Genomic DNA, 15,515 nt, shown 5'->3' on the forward strand with positions numbered 1-15,515 from the left:
GGGACACCCGTGGAGGTATATGCCAAATGAGACATATACATACTTTATATGTAAAGCACAAAGCAAACCCTTAGAAAAGAGTGCCTATTTTCATAATAACCATATTGTTGCCATTTAAAGCTTTGCATTCTCTGTGATCCTGTTGGCATCACATATTCTTGGCTTCTGGAACAGCAGGCACCAAGGTACTTGGACCCATAATGGTCTCCCTCCCTTCCTCCTTGTTCTGTTCAGAGCACTAAAGCCCTTTAAAAAAAAAAAAAAAAAAGCCAGGTTACATTTTTCAATGTGAGCTACTTCCTGCTCTCATTAACTCCATCTTCAGTGATTTGGCCAGAACCTGCTGCCAGTCTGAAAGAGTTGGGGGAATGTACAAGTCAAAGATCCCTCGGGCCCAGAACCAGGTCAGTGTCAAGGTCACTCCCAAGAACACTGAGATGAAAACAGCAGAAGAGCCCAGCCCGAGTCTTGGGCAGACCTTGGAGTGGCTGAGAAAGGAGCTGGTAAGGTTTTGCATTTCTTTTCCTTGATGCCCCGACTACATATTTTCCAAAGATCTCTGGTTTTCCTTCCCGGGTCCCCCCTGGGGCAGAGGCTGCAGGCTACAGTATGGACCCTGCAGTCTCCCCTCTGGGACCTACCACACAATGCACAATTGTGATCTCAGGTTCAGGGATAAGTAGGTCGTGGCCTACATGGGAGGTGCTGGGCATGGTGCTGGCCAGACTGGTTTTAGAATGACACTGAGTCCTCCGTGTGTGCTGAGTCCTCTGTGTGGCTCTAGCAGGGGCTTTATCTCTTTGAGCCTCAGTTTCCTTATCACAAAATGGAAATAACAATAGTACCAATATCGTATGGGGTATTGTAATGATTCACTGAAGAGATGCTTGTAATCCTCTTAATGAATACTTGGCACCGTGGTGTTGGCTATTATAACCCTGACCCAGATGGACATGCGTACACCCAATGTCTTAGCCTGGGTCCCCTAGAAAGCAGAGGCTTGGACAAGGATTGAGAAGCTAGCACTTTATTTGGAAGTACAAGCCAAGGGTGGTGATAGGGAGGAACATAGGGTGTGGCAGCAGAGGCCAATGCTATGCCAGGCAATTACGCCAGACATTGTATTACCAAGCAGCCTACGGCTTCAGAAGGTGCCTTAAGGAGGCCCGGTGGGTGTCTCAGCAGCTGAGATGCTCTGCAGGGGTTGAAGGAGGAACTGCACATTGGGGGAGAGAGAACGAGAGGAAATTCATCTGCCCAGCTCGTTCCTGTCTCTCATTTCCCATTGGCAAGGGCCTCCCCCATGGAGCACTAACTCTCCTGACCTGATGTTATGTTACTTGGTCCTGTGGTTGCTGCTCAGGAAGCCAGGCTTATGCCTTTCATTATGGTATTTTCTCCAAGTCCGAAAAAAGAGGGGTGCCCCCAAGCGTGTGGGGACACCAGCCAGGAGAGAGGAGGCAGCTCAGGGAACCTCAGAAGAGGTTTGTTTCTCAATATACACACCTCTCATCCTGGGGAGAGACAGACAGGATTGTCCAAAAATGACCTTTCTGGGTTGCCAGGCAACAGGCCAGCTGGGACCCAACCCTGTCATCACCCCAGAGGAAGGGCTGACCCAGTAGGGTTTGTCATGGGACCAGGGGATTCCAGCAGCAGGGACTGCAGCTTCCCACAGTCAGCAGGCACCCAGCACTGGGCAGCTGTCTTCCTTATGCTCCCTGAAACTGTGGGTGCCTGGATGCCTCATCACCACCTCCGTGCTGGGAACCCCACTGTGGTCTTGCAGGCGCATACCCAGAAATATGTGCAGGAGGAAAACCCTAAAATCGAGAAAACACAGAGTGAATGTTTTCTGAGGAATTAGGAAAAAATGGGCCCAGGAGCACTCGCTCTGCAGCCTGAGTCGTCCCAGTGTTCTGAGGGAGGCCAACGACACCTTTGCTTCACGTCTTTCCTTTTTTTTTTTTTTTGAGATGAAGCCTCACTCTGTCGCCCAGGCTGGAGTGTAGTGGCACGATCTCGGCTCACTACAACCTCCGCCTCCTGGGTTCAAGTGATTCCCCTGCCTCGGCCTCCCCAGTAGCTGGGATTACAGGCGCATGCCACCACGGCTGGCTAATTTTTTTGTATTTTTAGTAGAGACCGGGTTTCACCATGTTGGCCAGGCTGGTCTTGAACTCCTGACCTCAGGCAATCTGCCCACCTCGGCCTCTCAAAGTGCTGGGATTACAGGTGTGAGCCACTGGGCCTGGCCTCACATCTCTCTTTCTAGCTACATATTCTCTTGGCAGTGTTACTCATGCTTGAGTAGAGGATGCAGACTTGGTCTTCTTACTTGTAATCAGCTTGTCACAAAAATGAAAACACTATTTTTAGTGGGGAAATAATGTTCATAAGTATCTCTTGCAAAGAGAGACAGAGAAAGAGAGAGGCTGAGAATCTGTATATCTAACCATGTGTTGCCCCGACCAGCTTTGGAAGGAAAAACAGAAGCATTTGCAGTGGCTGCCTCTGGAGAAGGACGCTTGAGTTGAGGGATAAAGTGAGGTGGGTGGGAGAGACCTTTAAATATATGTCCTTTTGTAGCTTTTAAATTTTCTATCGTGTGTTAAGAATTACTTAGTCAGAAAATAGAATTTTAACATTTTTAAAGAGAAAGCGAACTTTGGGAGCTGAGTTGAGAGGATCGCGTGAGCCCAGGAGTCTGAGACCAGCCTGGGCAACATGGCAAGACATTGCCTCTACAAAAAACACAAAAAGTAGCCGGGCTTGGTGGTGTGCACCTGGAGTCCCAGCTACTCGGGAGGCTGAGGTGGGAGGATCAGTTGAACCCAGGAGCTCGAGGCTGCAGTGAGCCGTTATTGCACCACTGCACTCCAGCCTGGGCAACACAGTGAGACCCCACCTCAAAAATAAATAAATAAATAAATAAATAAACAGAAAGAAAAAGAGAGAAAATGTATGGGAAAAAATTCTCAGGAAAAAAATGGGAGAAAGCATGGAGACGGCTGAAGGTGACAGGAGAGTTCTGATGCAGCAGTTCTCAAACTTTTGGGTCTTAGGAACTCTTTATGCCCAAAAAAATTATTAAGGCCACCAAAAAGCTTTTGTTTATGGGAGTTATATATAACAATACTGACTGAATTAGAAGCCAAAGCTGAGACATTTTTAATATATTTACTAATGCATTCTAAAATAATAACAAATTCATAATATGTTAATAAAACATTACTTATTCAAAATAACTATATTTTTCAAAGCAAATATTTAGTGGGAAGAGTAGCCCCATTTTACATTGTTGCAAATTGCTTTAATGTCTGTCTTAATAGAACACAGCTGGATTCTCATAGCTGCTCCTGCATTCAACCTGTTGAGATATTACATGTCATTAGCTTCTGGAAAACTCCATGGTATGCTCATAAGAAAATGAAAGCAAAAAAAGGAAAATAACGTCTTAGTATTTGTAACCAAAGTAGTTTTGACCTCGCTGACCCCTTGAAAGGATTTTCCCATGGGCAAATTCATTCAGTCCTCATGAAAGCCTTGAAAAGTAAGCAATTCGCTTTCTGCTTTGCAGAGCAAGAAACTGAGGCATTGGTGGATACGGCTTCTGTGAGGCTGTGCGAATCACAAGTGGGCTGGTCTCTGATGAGACAGCGAGGGAAGGGGCTTGATGGGGAAACATCCAGGGCTCCACGCATCCCCTCACAGGCTCCTTCTCTCTCCTAGTCTGAGATGCAGATTCAAGATCAGAGTCTCCTGCTCACACTGAGGCATCTTCACAGTGTCCTGGAGGAGCTGCGTGCGGACAGCGCCCACTGGGAGGACGCCAGGTCCAGCGGAGGGACATCCCCCATCAGAGCTCGAGCGGGCTCCGAAGGCAGGGGCTGCCAGCCGGTTTGCTCAAGGGGTCTGGCCCAGCTCCTCCGAGGGGAAGACAGCAGACGAAGCTCTCTCCCTTAACTGGACGGAGATGACACTGGGCTTTAACACTCTCCCCATTAGTCTAACCTTTCACTGTGATATTTCAGGGGCAGAGTGTTGGAATGGGAGTCAGAAAGCCAGGGCTCTGGGTTCATTTCTGCCCTCATCTGCTGTGCATCCCTGGATCTGTCACTCAGCTTCTCTGTGTCTCTGGTTCCTTTTCTGTCACTTGGGATTTCTTGGTGAGGCACACATAAGGTACTGGATGTGAACACACTTTTCGACTGAAAACACAAACGTGCTCTAGTGCTGTGGCAAGCACCATGGCAGTAACCCCATCCTTGGGAATTTTTCACAAGGCAATTGTTAAAACAAAGAACTAGATGTGCAGTAATGGCTACCAAGTGTTGCCATGGTGAAAATTCCAACCCCTGTGTAGTGACTTAGTGGCTGTTTTCTGTCTTCCCAGGAAGCCTTCCCATTCCCCTTCATCTGATAACATATTAGGCCCTGTAACCACCCTGGCCATAGGCATGGGTATATTACCAGGCCTGGCCAATGATATAATTATTCATGGTGGCCCTAAAAAGATGATTGGCCCAATGGATGGTCATGTGAACCAACAGAGCTAATCACCGACCTTCCCTGAGATTGCTACCTGGAAGCTCTTTCTATTACACTTAGGCTGAGGCTGCTGGTGGCCATGTTCCTACCAGGTAAAGAAGACCTGTCTGCAGTAGGAAGGAAAGAGGCTAATCTCCAAAGAGAAGTAGAGAGAGGGCCACACAACAGATGGACAGAGAGGAAGAGCGCTGGCTCTTTTTGGTCCCTGGTTTTAGGTCCTAGTTTTGTGAGTTACTCCTGCATTCTTTCCAGGGACCGAAGCCAGTCAATTTCACCCCCCAACACAGCCACACACATCAATTTGTTTTTGGTTAAGCTGATTTGAGCAGTTTCCCTCATTTGCAGCTAGAATGGTCTTGAGGAATATGATCCAGATGTTCAAAGAATCAAAGAGGAGAAATCAATATGAAAATGGCATTTCATTCAATGAGGGTTTGTGACAACCACCTCCGTAACAGCAGGAAACCAGGCTTGTGATACAGCAGAGACACTCAGTTGTGTGGGGTGCTGCAGTCATAACTGAAAAATTATATCTGCCTATAAGAAAGACTAAAACGGAAAAGGTGAAAATAAAAAAGTCATGGTGTTAAGAGGGTCTGATGATTGGTAGGCCTTTTTGTTTTTGAAAATCTACCTGTATGTTGCTAGAACATTGTCTTTATGGCTTTGAAAAAGTAAATCGATTCCATGTAGAGGCAGAGTGGACGGGGTGCATTATAAGTATAATGTGTGTAGTCAGATCAACCTGTGGTTTTTGTATTTGATAATATAAATGATACCTGCTCTGTGATGCTGGAGCTGGGTCCCTGCAAAGCACCTTTTGGTGTTACCAGCTGCTCCCTGTTAGAGTTTCTTAGGCTTTGCCAATATACAGCGTGGAGTTAGACTACAAGTCTAGAGGAGAGAAAAGGGGCTTGCTCCTTCTCGTTTCCCTGTGGGCTTCCTGTTCCTGTGAGCATCTCCCAGCAATGTTTCTTCACAACAGGCAGCAATTCCTTCATGAAGCACCAGACTTCTCCAGGATCCAGGTTCCAGACTCCTGGGGCCCCTTCCAGGAGCTCAGAGACATCAGCTTCAGATGCCAGTCCCTCCTCCCCTGAAGTGTGGGTCCCTGCCTTACCTACCTGGCCCTTTCCTGAGCTCAGAGACACCAGCCCCAGCTGAGCTGAGTTCCTTTCTCAGATAGCTGAATTTAAGCTCCAGGGAATTCCTCCTCTAAGTTTTAAAGTTTGATAGTTTCTGCCTCTTTTCTTTGTTCCCTCAGCCCTGGAAATGGCAGATGCTTGCTGCAATTCCTACCTTAGAAAGTTCTTTTTATAACCTTTCAGTCACCCAGTTAACAATTTTATACCTAGTTAGCAATTCTTTATGTTAAATTTTCTGTGTTAAAATAACTGGTGTGGTTTCTGTCTCCTACCTGTCCCAGACTGACACAGCTTTTTGCTATTATTACCAATTGCCACTGTAACCATTCTTGGTTACACTGGAAAGGCTAATGAATGGCACCTTATTATTGCTGCATGGTTATGTTCTGATTTGTGAAACTATGACTATTACAAATGGACAAGCTGATTAGCCACTATTATCTTGAGAGACATCTGCCTGGCCATGCAAAGTAGAAATGACATTGCTCTCCCATGCCCGATGCTAATCACTAGCACCCTCTGCCTCTCCCTGATTTCCACATTTGGGCCCAAAGACCAAAAACCCCTGCTAACCCCTCCATCTCCAATCTGGGAAGATAGACCTAGAGCTCCAGAACCTGCCCTTCTGGTGGGATATTTGTTGTTCTCCAAGACCCTACATTTGGAACCAACGTTGACTTCCTGATCCTAGGTCAGAGAAACCCAAAGCTGAGCCCAGATGCTGGACAAGGAGTTGGGATGGAAATTACGTCTTCAGCGTTGGTCCTAGAGGTCTGGGTTGGAAATCATGGCCATGCAGGACAGTGAGCACCAGAGGGAGCATGTGGATCATGGTCTCAGGAAAATCCAGGGTTTTCTCTGCTAAGGCAGCAAAAACAGGACTGCACACCTAAGCCTAGCATCCAGGATGAGGAGAGGAGGGGACAGAGATGGAAAAAGGATTCATGAGGTCAGAAGCTAAAAATTTAGGAGCAAGAACAGTTCAACATGTGAAACCTAGAGTGGGTCAGGGCAGGCAAGGCAGGGCTTACTTACACTGTGACTGATTAGAAATGATCTAATCTCTCACACCTTTACATGAGAGCCAGCTTCCAGTCCTGGGTCAGCTGTGACACCTTACAGAGCCCATGTGTTGTGGTGTATATTGATGTGTAACAAACTGCCTCCAAACTTAAACACAGCAATCCCTTTATTATTGCAACAGCCATTTATTATTGTTGTAAATTATGTTTCCCATAGTTCTGGGCTCAGCTGAGCGGTTCTTGGCTTTGGGTCTCTCCAATGATTGCAGTCAGGTGGTGGCTGCAGCTCGCTTTATCTCAAAGGCTTATTTGTTGCCCTCTGGCAGGTGATGCTGGCCTCAGCTGAGGCTGTAAGATGGAATGCCTATACATGACCCTCCAGGTGGCTGGGCTTCCTCACAGCATTGTGTCAAGGGTTGGGCTTTACTTTCCAGTCTTTCTGCATCTTTTCAGGTCCACTCCCACTGCTAAAGATTTTACTCTCCTGCTATTTCTTTAAGTCGCAGTTTATAGAGAGGGAATCTGATTGGTCAGCTTAACTTTTGACACCTGGACATATCATAGGTTATTGGTATAAAGAAGGTTTACTTTTGTCTTCCACTTCTCCTCCTTCTTCTTCCGTCTCTTCTCCCTCTTTCTCCTCTTCCTCTTCATTATCATCGTCATCATCATGATCATCATACATAGGTAATTAAAAGGGAGGACTTTGACATCAGGCTGCCTAGGTTTGAATACCAGATCTGCATCTTATCAGCTCTCTAACCTTGGGCATATAGCATAACTTTTCTGTGCTTCAGTTTGTTCTTCTATAAAGTGGGGATAATAACAGAAATTACCTCATAGGACTACTGAGCAAATGCAATGAGTCAACATGTTCCTGGAACATAAGCAGTGCTCAGTAAATCTTAGCAATTATTATTAATAATGACAGCTACCATTTTATTTTATTTTACTTTAAGTTCTGGGATACAAGTACAGAACGTGTAGGTTTGTTACATATGTATACATGTGCCATGGTGGTGTACTGCACCTATCAACCCGTCATCTCGGTTTTAAGCCCTGCGTGCATTCGTTATTTGTCCTAATACTCTCCCTCCCCTTGCCCCCCACCCCTGACTGGCTCTGGTGTATGTTGTTCCCCTCCCCTGTGTCCATGTGTTCTCATTGTTCAACTCCCAGTTATGAATGAGAACATGCAGTGTTTGGTTTTCTGTTCCTGTGTTAGTTTGCTGAGGATGATGGCTTCTAGCTTCATCCATGTCCCTGCAAAGAACATGATCTCATTCGATTTTATGGTTGCATAGCACTCCACTGTGTATATGTACCACATTTTCTTTATCCATTGATGTGCATTTGGGTTGGTTCCATGTCTTTGCTATTGTAAATAGTGCCACAATGGACAGCTACCTTTTTTTTTTTGAGATGGAGTTTCGCTGTTGTTGCTCAGGCTGCTGTGCAATGGCATGATCTCAGCTCACCGCAACCTCCACCTCCCGTGTTTAAGCGATTCTCCTGCCTCTGCCTCCCAGGTAGCTGGGATTACAGGCGTGCGCCACCACGCCCAGCTGATTTTGTATTTTTAGTAGAGACGCGGTTTCTCCATGTTGGTCAGACTGGTTTCGAATTCCTGACTGCAGGTGATCCGCCTGCCTTGGCCTCCCAAAGTGCTGGGATTACAGGCCTGAGCCACTGCGCCTGGCTAACAGCTACCATTTTTAAAGTCAGGATAGTTTAGTGATCGTAAGTACAGCCTGGAGCCTCACTGCCTGTGTCCAAATCCCAGCTCTACAATATACTGATTGTGTGCCCTTGGGCAAGTCATTAAACTCTCTATGCCTTGATTTTATCATCTGTAGAATGGGGATAATAGTATTGCCTATCTCCTGGGGTTTTTGTGAGGAATAGATGAGTTAATACATGGAAAACACAACCGTGCTTGTCATCTAACAACAACTATGTGTCATGTAAGCTATTCATTATCATTATCAATCTTCTGCCCTAAATACCAGCACCACACACGGCGCTGTAAAGATCTTAGTGCACTGAACACACTCAACATCTCTGCAAGGGTGATATTAAATCTCCACTTTATGGATGAAGGAACTGAAGTTTAGTGGAGCTAAGTTGCCCCCCCAAAAAGCACAATGAGTAAATGGCAGCAGTGGCATTGAATCTCAGGCCTATCTTCTGTCTAAGCAGGGCTCTTACTATGATATGATGTTGCTCTTCTGATCAGCCACAGTCGGGGAGGGGTGCCATGAAGAGAGGAAGCAGTGATGTCAGGCTCATAGGATCCCTGCTCCCTCCTTCTGGCAGGGTCTGGGGCAAGACAGTCTCTAATGTGTGTGAAGTCAACTCTAGGACAACACCTCTGTTATCTCTCCAGTAAGTAGGCAGACACAGAATCTGGTGATCCCAGTAATGCACATCCATCCCTGCTCCCAGCATATCTTGAGGCCCAGTTCTCTCCTGTCTCTGCCACCCTGCTTTGTTTTGCCCAAACCCTCCCCAGGTCATGGGGACAGCTCCTGTTTCACTGGGCTGAGGTCAGTTTCACTGGATCAAAATCAAGGTGTTGGCCAGACTGTACTCCCTGCTGACTCTAAGAGAGAATTCCTTCCTTGCCTCTTCCAGTTTCTCGTGGCTGCTGGCAGTCCTTGACTTAGGTTGCATAACTTCAGTTTCTGTCTCTGTCTTCTCATAGCCTTTTGCTCTGTGAGTGTTAAATCTCCCTCTGTCTACCTCTTATAAGGAATCACATGATTGCATTTAGGGCCCACCTGGATAACCCAGGATAATCTCCGCATGTCAAGATTCTTAACTTAATCACATCTCTAAAGACTTTCACCTGCCTTTCTTTCCATATACGGTAACATATAAGGATTAGGACGCGGAGAGGGAATTTCCCTCTCATTCCTTCTGGAAAGCATTCTCTGGCCAATGTGCAGGGCTAAGAAGAATCTCACATAGCTGCAGATTACCTTGGTCGCTGTCAGAAGAAGAACTTATGTTTGTTGAACACCTACAACGCACAGGCATTGTAACAGACCTGACCAGTGAGTACGTGTTAATATTTCCATTCGACAGCGGAGAAAACTGTGACCCAAGGAAGCAAAAGCAGGACAGTTGCAAACAGATGAAACTGAAGGTTCAAAGTTGGGCTGCTGACAAACGTGTTTAGATTTCGTACGCGCGCCATCGAGGACTAGGGTAATTAGGCTGTGTGTGGGCGCCACCTAGTGTCCATACAGAGCAATTCTTCCATGAATCAGCCCGTTCCGGGTTGCAGGACTGGCTCACTCTCAGCTTTCCCGTTGTGGCGCATCTTACTGGGAGGGCCATGGACCGAGAGGCTTTCTGGCCCCAGAGATCTGCGTTTGAACTTTAGCTCTGCCGTTGACAGAGTGATCTGGGGCCTCCTTCTCTGATCCTTCACTTATCCTTAACTCTAAAGTAAAAATGACACCTCTCAGAGCTGTGGAGATGATGTTGGAAAGTGCTTTGTAACAAACTGGGAATAACTGGAGAGAATGGAAAGAAACATTGTCTGCAGTTGACAGAGTGATCTGGGGCCTCCTTCTCTGATCCTTCACTTATCCTTAACTCTAAAGTAAAAATGACACCTCTCAGAGCTGTGGAGAGGATGTTGGAAAGTGCTTTGTAACAAACTGGGAATAACTGGAGAGAATGGAAAGAAACATTGTCTGCAGTTGACAGAGTGATCTGGGGCCTCCTTGTCTGATCCTTCACTTAACTCTAAAGTAAAAATGACACCTCTCAGAGCTGTGGAGAGGATGTTGGAAAGTGCTTTGTAACAAACTGGGAATAACTGGAGAGAATGGAAAGAAACATTGTCTGCAGTTGACCAGGCTTGGATTCATTTTAAAAAATACTTAATGTGCACCTGCTGTGTGTCAGGCACTGTTCTGGATGTGGGAATGTCGCAACAAATAAAACAGACAAAATTTATGTTTTTGTGTAGTTAATAGTCCAGCATTCCAGTTTTTGAGTCATTCATTCATTCATTTACAATATGTTTCTGGCACTCCTGTGTGCAGCACTTTCCCAAGCAATGGGCACAGAGGGTATCTAATATGGCTGGAACCCAGGAAGCCAGGGGAACAGGATGGAGCAAGTCCAGATTTGTGGGGCCTGAAGTTTATACGATTTAGGGTATCAATCATATACCCTAAGAGAAAGAATTCAAAGTCAGAAATACAGAATTAGGCTAGAAAGAGTTTTTTCTTTTATAATGAGAGATGAAATAAACTTTAGCTGGCAAAAATCACAAAACATAAAATCTAGAAAAGTAGCACAATATTAACTGCATGATACGGCTCTATAATAATTTTTCTCTACATTTTTTTCTGTAACTTCTTTGATCATCTAGTCATGATAACAATTTTATTATTTTATTTTCTTCAAAGAGACTGTGGAAATAATTCAGTCTCTCCTCTACAAGATTAATTTTTTTGTGTGGGTACTTTAAACAATTTAAACGTTGTAAAAATGCCATGTATATTTTTAGGATTATTGTCAATTTTGGGGAAGCCTCTATGTTCCTCTTATATATAAGCTGTAAGCCTTCTTGTAAAGTGACTAATTTTAAATGGTATTTGAGTGGATGGTACATTAGCCAATTTATTGTTGCTGTCCCTATTGTAGGGGTGTATTAGGAGTTTTACATTTTCTTCCTGTATGTCAGTGTTTCATGTTAAATAATTGAGAAATTAAAACTTTCCCAATGTATTTATATGATTCACTCCTTTTAATTACTTAGATTATCAAACAATCTAAGTCTATTAATTACTTTTGTTGCCAGAAAAGGGGGTCTTGATCCAGACCCCAAGAGAGGGTTCTTGGATCTCACATGGGAAGGAATTCAAGGAGAGTCGCAGAGGGCACTGAGAAGAAGTAGTTTTAGTGAAAGCTACTCGGTTACAGAGCAGGGCATCCTCAGAAAGCAAGAGGAGAAATACCTCATCTCTAAGTTTTTCTTACAGAGGGGACTTATCTATGTAAAGGCTAAGATATGTCTACATGCTGGTGGACTAACAGCATGACAAAATTTAGCGCTTTGTTGATTTAAGGAAAGTTATCCTTGGCATTTTAATGTATACGTGTAACCCTGGCTCTCCTATGCTCCTGTTTCCCTGACACTTTGGTTTGAAATGTATCTATTTCTCTTAATGAATCACTACTTTTGTTATGATCTGCAGGCTAGTTCATCTGTAAACACCTGACATCGCGAAGGCAGAGATGGCCAAAGAAGACATGAGCCAATACAAGGAGATCATAAACATGCAGCTTCACACATGGATGTACTAGCTGTTTACAGCACTGCCGCATGTTTGTGCTCTATGAACACGAGACTCTGATATCTTCTAGTTTGCGCAATTCCTATTAGAAATGAAGAAAAAATGTGCAGTGCATTTATAATTGCACATGTTGTGTTGTCAGATAGATTTCAGGTAGACAGATAGACAGGAAAGAACTTCTGCTTTAACTGGGCTTTGATGAGAATTAAATCCTCTGCTTATAGTTTAATATGTCTGATGATTGGAAGAATTCTCGATAGACTAGTTTCTGACTCTGTATGTTTCAAATTTTGTTTCTTATCCAATACATATGTACTCCTGATGCTATGCATTAAAACGATTTATGGCCCTGTACCTTCATGTCACAGTGCAGGATGAGTCAGCATGGTGGGCGCAGATGTGTTCCTGGAAGCCATTCCTAACTAAGATAGATAGCAATGACTTGACAATAGATCGAAGTGACTGTCAACCACATAAATTGATCCCTCTGAACCTGTATTAAATGTACATGTAACTCAGCTCTGCGTCAGCCACACCCCTCAGCTACTCCATTGCCACCCACACAGTGACAGACAGAGAGTTAAAGTGGAAAGAGACATCCATCTTCAAAGATTATGGTAAAATATCTTATTTTCGAAAACTTAACAAAAACACACACCCATAGGAAAATACTGCTGTGCTTCTCCCAGGGCTTTGGAGGAGGCCTTGCAAGTGAGGGTCCTGAAACTGAAGATTCCTAATTGTTAAGGTAAATCCACCCACGTGAAATGAAGCCAGAATTACAAGTAAGGGGGAGACCATGTAGGGCCCTGTAGTTGTTAGGAGGAAGTTTGAGTGTTATTCTAAGAACAGCAGGAAGGCTTAAAAGGCTTTAAAAGGGAAACCCGCTGGTTGTGGGCGGAGGATTACCTAGGTGCCGAGGCAAGAGACTGAAGGCACAAACTATTTCAGTATAATAAAGAAAATAGTCAGAATAAGAGTAGTCATAATACAAATTAGACATAGAGATGATCATGAACAATTACCAATCATTATTATAAACATTATTAATCATTAGCTTTTAATATTACTCTTTGCTGCATTACTAATATAACCTAGGAATAACCAGTGGGTATAGGGTCAGGTGCTGAAGGGACATTGTGAGAAGTGACCTAGAAGGCAAGAGGTGAGCCTTCTGTCATGCCCGCTTAAGGGCCGCTTGAGGGCTCCTTGGTCAAGTGGTAACGCCAGTGTCTGGGAAGGCACCCGTTACTTAGCAGACCGTGAAAGGGAGTCTCCTTTCCTTGGAGGAGTCAGGGAACACTCTGCTTCACCTGCTGCTTGTGGAAGGCTGGATATTATCCAGGCCGGCCCACAGTCATCCGGAGGCCTAAACCCCTCCCTGTGGTGCTGTGCTTCAATGGCCACGCTCCTTGTCCACTTTCATGCTTCTCCCACACTCCTGGTTCCTCTTTGAAGTTCATAGTAGATAGCAGTAGAATAAATAGTAAAAGTCTTAAAGTCTTTGATCTTTCTTAGTGCAGAGAAGAAAACGCTGACTTATGCTGCCTTCTCTCTCTGCTTTGACTACCTAAAAGGGAAGGGCAGAGCTCCCTATCCTGTAATCACGTGACTTCCTTCACCTTGTCAATCACTCAGAAGATTCACTCTTCTAATACAGTGGCACCAAGATGGCTGAATAGGAACAGCTCCAGTCTGCAGCTCCCAGCGTGAGCGATGCAAAAGACGGGTGATTTCTGCATTTCCAACTGAGGTACTGGGTTCATCTCACTGGGGCTTGCCAGACAAGTGGGTGCAGCCCATGGAGCAGGGCGGGGCATTGCCTCACCTGGGAAGCACAAGGGGTTGGAGAATTCCCTTTCCTAGCAAAAGGAAGCCGTGACAGACAGCACCTGGAAAATTGGGACACTCCCACCCTAATACTGTGCCTTTCCAACGGCCTTAGCAAACTGCACACTGGGAGATTATATCCCGCGGCTGGCTCCGAGGGTCCCACACCCATGGAGCCTCGCTCACTGCTAGCACAACAGTCTGAGATCAAACTGCAAGGTGGCAGCGAGGCTGGGGGAGGGGCGTCTGCCATTGCTGAGGCTTGAGTAGGTAAACAAAGCGGCCAGGAAGCTTGAACTGAGTGGAGCCCACTGCAGCTCAAGGAGGCCTGCCTGCCTCTGTAGACTCCACCTCTAGGGGCAGGGCACAGCTGAACAAAAGGCAGCAGAAACTTCTGCAGACTTAAACATCCTTGTCTGACAACTTTAAAGAGAATAGTGGTTCTCCCAGCACGGAGTTTGAGATCTGAGAACGGACAGATTGCCTCCTCAAGTGAGTCCCTGACTGCCCAGTAGCCTAACTGGGAGGCACCCCCCCAGTATGGGGGCAACTGACACCTCGTAAGACCGGGTGCCCCTCTGAGCTGAAGCTTCCAGAGGAAGGATTAGGCAGCAACATTTGCTGTTCTGCAGCCTCCGCTGGTGATACCCAGGCAAACAGGGTCTGGAGTGGACCTCCAGCAAACTCCAACAGACCTGCAGCTGAGGGTCCTGACTGTTAGAAGGAAAACTAACAAACAGAAAGGACATCCACACCAAAACCCCACCTGTACGTCACCATCATTAAAGACCAAAGGTAGATAAAACCACAAAGATGGGGAGAAACCAGAGCAGAAAAGCTGAAAATTCTAAAAATCAGAGCGCCTCTTCTCCTCCAAAAGAACACAGCTCCTCGCCAGCAATGGAACAAAGCTGGACGGAGAATGACTTTGACGAGTCAAGAGAAGAAGGCTGCAGATGATCGGTAAAAAGAAACTTCTCCAAGCTAAAGGAGGATGTTCGAACCCATCGCAAGGAAGCTAAAAACCTTGAAAAAAGAGTAGACGAATGGCTAACTACAATAAACAGTGTAGAGAAGTCCTTAAATGAACTGATGGAGCTGAAAACTGTGGCATGAGAACTACGTGACACATACACAAGCTTCAGTAGCCGATTTGATCAAAGGGAAGAAAGAGTATCAGTGATTGAAGATCAAATGAATGAAATGAAGCGAGAAGAGAAGTTTAGAGAAAAAAGAGTAAAAAGAAATGAACAAAGCCTCCAAGAAATGTGGGACTACGTGAAAAGACCAAATCTACATCTGATTGGTGTACCTGAAAGTGATGGGGAGAATGGAACCACGTTGGAAAACACTCTTCAGGATATCATCCAGGAGAACTTCCCCAACCTAGCAAGACAGGCCAACATTCAAATTCAGGAAATACAGAGAACGCCACAAAGAGACTCCTCGAGAAGAGCAACTCCAAGACACATAATTGTCAGATTCACCAAAGTTGAAATGAAGGAAAAAATGTTAAGGGCAGCCAGAGAGAAAGGTCAGGTTACCCACAAAGGGAAGCCCATCAGACTAACAGCTGATCTCTCAGCAGAAACTCTACAAGCCAGAAGAGAGTGGGGACCAATATTCAACATTCTTAAAGAAGACAATTT

General features: G+C 45.3%; 1 protein-coding gene across 1 annotated transcript; it reads left to right on the forward strand.

The window, feature by feature from the left end:
* The first annotated feature begins 91 nt into the window (after positions 1 to 91).
* On the forward strand, positions 92 to 13,492 carry C20H20orf202 (chromosome 20 C20orf202 homolog). Its single transcript, XM_001167776.7, has 2 exons — positions 92 to 503; positions 3,733 to 13,492. Exons 1-2 carry the CDS (start codon positions 369 to 371, stop codon positions 3,964 to 3,966), a joined length of 369 nt encoding a protein of 122 aa, XP_001167776.1. The 5' UTR covers positions 92 to 368; the 3' UTR covers positions 3,967 to 13,492.
* Positions 13,493 to 15,515: the final 2,023 nt, after the last annotated feature.

Source organism: Pan troglodytes, chromosome 21, assembly GCF_028858775.2.
Source record: "Pan troglodytes isolate AG18354 chromosome 21, NHGRI_mPanTro3-v2.0_pri, whole genome shotgun sequence".
Lineage (NCBI taxonomy): Eukaryota > Metazoa > Chordata > Mammalia > Primates > Hominidae > Pan > Pan troglodytes.